Below are 4,444 nucleotides of genomic sequence, written 5' to 3'. Positions count from 1 at the left end.
GCTTATTCTAGGTAGGGAAAACATCAGTTAATATCAGTCAGAAAGAACTGGACATAACTATATTTTTAAAAAGCAAATATAAAATCGAGGTTATGTTTCCATTTAAAAAACCCAACCAAACCCGGAGATGCTTTTAACTCATTCTGAGATAAACCTGCTTAGATTGCTTCAGCCATAACCTGGGCCTTGTTCCCAGGCTTCTTCCGGCGCAGCATAACCAAGAACGCTGTGTACCGCTGCAAGAGCGGGGGGCACTGCGAGATGGACATGTACATGAGGAGGAAGTGCCAGGAGTGCCGCCTCAAGAAGTGCAAAGCTGTGGGAATGCTGGCAGAATGTAAGTGCTCCTTCTTGCTGGATTCTTTACTAATCACCGCGGATAAAACCTTTTCCAAAGTCAATCCCTTCCCAGTGATACTGGTCTAAACTTCATTTGGCTGTAGGAAAATTAACTTTAGAGACTGTGGCACCTGTAGCATCTTGGTGTGCAGAAGCCAGCAATGCTTGGGAAGTATCCCCTCACCTTAAGAGAACTGTTGTTCAAAGACAGTACAAGAAAAAAAAAGAAAGTACTAACAAGAGAAGATAAATATCCTGAGTCTTGTCAGGACAGCAGTGAGCAGATCAGATGAGCTTTAGGGTTTGGGAAAAAAAATTAAATAAAAATGGCATGATGGGCTTTGATGAAAAATTCTGATGCCTGTTCGTCACAGAGCCACAAGGACAAAGATGACTACAGACCCTCAGGCCTTTGGTGGCTACTGAACATCAGCTCACCTGATAAGTAACACATGGCCACATTCTCTAGGAAACATAGTTCATTATAGCTGACAGCTTCTGTGATGCAAGACTGGTGTTATCTCTAACAAAAGTGATGATTTCAAACTGTAATTAATTGAAAATGCAAGCACTGATGGCCACTTCACACCTCACAGGTTTGCTCACTGAAGTCCAGTGTAAGTCAAAGCGACTCAGGAAGAATTTCAAGCAGAAGAGCAGTTTCCTTTGCAACATAAAGCTGGAAGATGAGGGACTGAATAGTAAGCAAGTATCATCTACAACAAGATCTGGAAAAGTGGGATATTTTTCTATTTAAAATATCTCTTTTTATCACTTATTCTTACCCCAAGTCAATGCCACTTGATTGGTTTATTTTTTTAACAGATCCCAGAGAAGATGGAACTTACTCCAGGAGAACATCAGCTTCTTGACCACATTGTAGCAGCACACCAAAAATACACAATACCCCTTGAGGAAGCCAAGAAGTTTGTAGGTATCCAGCACACTCAGCCTGCATTGCTAAGTTATTGTTGTCGTGTATTTTGGCTGTATCCAATGTCCAAATACCCTTTCATGCAGCTACAGGAAACTGCAAGTCCTGAGGAAAGTTTTCTCCGTCTGTCTGAGACAGCCGTTGTCCATGTCCAAGTGTTGGTGGATTTCACAAAAAGACTCCCAGGTAAGTTTCTTCCTTTGGGGAATGTTACAGGAACCAAACCAAACTGATGGCATGAACCCGAGAAAAATACAAGCTTAAAGAAAAGGCTTTAAACTGATTATTTGTACTTCTCACTTGCCACTTATGTGTCATGAGGACAACCTAGAGGTTTTCAGTTCAAAACTTTGCTATAATTAGATTTCTTCTCCATTTCTGCCATGGACTAGAGACATTTTCTGGAAGCACATGGACCTCAAAATACCACCTTGAGGGAATTACTATCTCACCACATTCTCTGAAATCCAGTTGAGTTTGCAATTTATCATAATCATCAAAGGAAAAAACAGATGTTCCTTCAAAGGAAAAGGCAGCACAGAAGGGACTTAGCAGGTGTTCTTATTCATACTTTCCTTTCACAAAGGACAAAGGAACATGCAATTAAATTCACTGCATTTCAATGTAAAGTTGACAAAGCAACATTTAATAGGGAGGGTGAAAATTTTTCTTTGTAAAATTCACTGACAAAGGTCAATCACCATATCTAAAGCAGGTATTTGATGTAATTTAGCATCTCTGTGGGACAGAGCTGAAGGAAGGGCTGTCTGTTTTCTTGTGTTACATATCCTGCTTTGATCAAGTTTAAGAAAAAATCACTAAAGTTCCTTTGCTCTTGAATTACAAGTGCAGACAATGAACTCGTCAAAAGATTAACAGGACTTCTAAAAAGAAAATAATATAACAATGAATGAAGGGGAGTATCCACAGTCGCTAAACAATGTAGCAGATTTATCAGGTATTAGCCCATGTGATAATTATCAGATATGAGGAAGAAGGTTTTGATAACATCTTGCTTAGTCCCAAAATTTTTACGTGTATCTTCCTGTGACTCTTTTAACACTGAAAACTGCCCCCTCCCTTTTTTTTCCTTTTTAATTGTCTAGCCTGCAAACTAGCAGGAAAGATCCCAAGTCTTTGGCACATGCTCCATTTAACTATGGCTGCTCCTTTCCAGTAAAGGCATTTATTAAAAAAAAAAAAAATCATTTTTTTCACATCATGTTGGGGGCTTAAAGGCAGCCCCAGCCTTCCTTGATACTGAACATGCACCTTTCTCTGCAGGGTTTGAGAGTTTAGCCAGTGAGGACCAGATTGCTCTGCTGAAAGGGTCCACAGTGGAGGCGATGTTCTTGAGATCAGCCCAAATTTACAACCAAAGAATGAGCGAGTGCCAGCCATCCACCAGTGAAAGTACGTTTCAAATACCTGATTTGCATCACCGTGGGGTGGGTGGATAATAATCAGCTATATTAATTACATATTATATATTGTGTCAAATTTAACACAAGAGACTTTGACCAACAAAAACGCAACAAAAGAACCTGGAGCCAGATGCCAAAAAGGATTTTATACCTGCACGGATCTGGAAAAAATTAATGCATTTTCAGCAATGATACAGACAAATATTTAAGATCACATTAAGCCTGACTGGGAACTGTCATGTGCCTTGTTCCAGGTCATGTAAGACTTTCTGATCACGGGACATGTTGTCATGTTCAAAACCTTGATAAAAACAATATTTATTCCATGGAAATGTGTCAAAATGAAGAGAGGCCAACTTCTACTACTACCACAGGTAACAGAGGTCTCAGAATCTAAATACTGTCAATGCTTGGATTTACTAGCCCTATTTTTGATTACACCGAGATACACTGTCCCTAAGGCCACTGCTCCAGCTCCTTTCCTCTCCTCTCCCTTTCCTTCTCCTCTCCCTCGAGCTGCTCTGGTATTACATCCTCAGGTATTACACACTGGCATTGCATCTTCATGGCAGGTAGAGGTGTGTTCATGTTTGCTTATATCCCACTATACAGCCTTTAGTTACATTCAAAGCTCCACAGTACAACTGCAATACAACTTTTGTTATTATTTTAGCAATTAACATTGTTTCCACAAAGTTTGTTAACTATTTCATGCAATGGAACAGCCCCGAGCCTTAAAAGATTCACTGAATCACTGAATTACAGAATCATAGAACCAGTGAGGTTAGAAGGGACCACAGTGGGTCACCTCGTCCCACCTCCCTGCTCCAGCAGGGTCATCCCAGAGCACATGGCACAGGATTATATCCAGATGGGTCTGGAATATCTCCAATGAGGGAGACTCCACACCCTCTCTGGGCAATCTGTTGCCTCACAGGAAAGAAGTTCTTTCTCATGTTCAGGTGGAGCTTCCTGTGTATCGGTTCCTGCCCGTTCCTCTGGTGCCATTGCTGGGCCCCGGAGCAGAGCCCGGGCCCTGCTAAGACAGGGACACCCAGGGCTGAGGGACCCTCTCAGCCCCAGCTCCCTCAGCCTTTCACAGAATCATAGAATGGCTTAGCTTGGAAAAGACCTCTAAGACCATGGAGTCCAACCATTCACCATTTCCTTGTAAGAGAGATGCCCCAGTCCCCTCATGACCTCCACAGCCTTGGCTGGACCTGCTCCAGGAGCTCCATGTCCCTTGTCCTGGGGAGCCCAGAACCGGACACAGCGGTCCAGATGGGTCCAGGGAGGGTCACCTTGCATCCTTCAGGCAAAGACGATTTGCAACTGTTTCTGCACTGAGATAACATCCTCATTATTCTGCACTTTTTTTTTTTCTTTTTAAACAAAAAAATGTTGGGTTTTTCCATTTTCAAGGCATAACTGAGGAGTTCATCACCGCCCTGTTCTGCTTCTACAGAACCATGGGAGAACTCAAAGTGACCGAGACCGAATACGCTCTGCTCGTAGCAACAACAGTGTTCTTTTCAGGTAAGCTGGGAAGGTGACAACGAGCTGTCACTTGCCCCGCGGGAGCTCCCATTTGTCCCCTCAGGCGCGGCGGCGCCGACCAGACCCTGAGGGGCGGCGGCGCCCGGAGGATCCCGCTCACCACGCTCTCCGTGCCGCCGCTCTCCCGCAGACCGCCCGCTGCTGAGGGACAAGCGCCATGTGGCGGAGCTGCGGGAGCCGGCGCCGGGGG

The 4,444-nt window shown here is 43.7% G+C and overlaps 1 protein-coding gene across 2 annotated transcripts in view; it reads left to right on the top strand.

Annotated features, from left to right (window-relative positions):
• LOC103625334 (bile acid receptor) overlaps positions 1–4,444 on the top strand; it is an 11,350-nt gene extending 6,906 nt beyond the window's left edge. Inside the window, exons 4-11 of one of the 2 annotated variants that reach the window (XM_017727174.1) lie at positions 197–337; positions 936–1,075; positions 1,165–1,269; positions 1,360–1,459; positions 2,558–2,686; positions 2,952–3,071; positions 4,163–4,233; positions 4,385–4,444. In XM_017727174.1, coding sequence (XP_017582663.1) covers positions 197–337; positions 936–1,075; positions 1,165–1,269; positions 1,360–1,459; positions 2,558–2,686; positions 2,952–3,071; positions 4,163–4,185 — 758 coding nt within the window. In that variant the 3' untranslated portion in view covers positions 4,186–4,233; positions 4,385–4,444. The other variant, XM_017727173.1, reaches the window with a different exon arrangement.

Source organism: Corvus brachyrhynchos, unplaced genomic scaffold (assembly GCF_000691975.1).
Source record: "Corvus brachyrhynchos isolate BGI_N302 unplaced genomic scaffold, ASM69197v1 scaffold72, whole genome shotgun sequence".
Classification (NCBI taxonomy): Eukaryota; Metazoa; Chordata; class Aves; order Passeriformes; family Corvidae; genus Corvus; species Corvus brachyrhynchos.
Note: the sequence above shows the minus strand (reverse complement) of the source record. Positions and strands in the feature narration are given on the sequence as shown.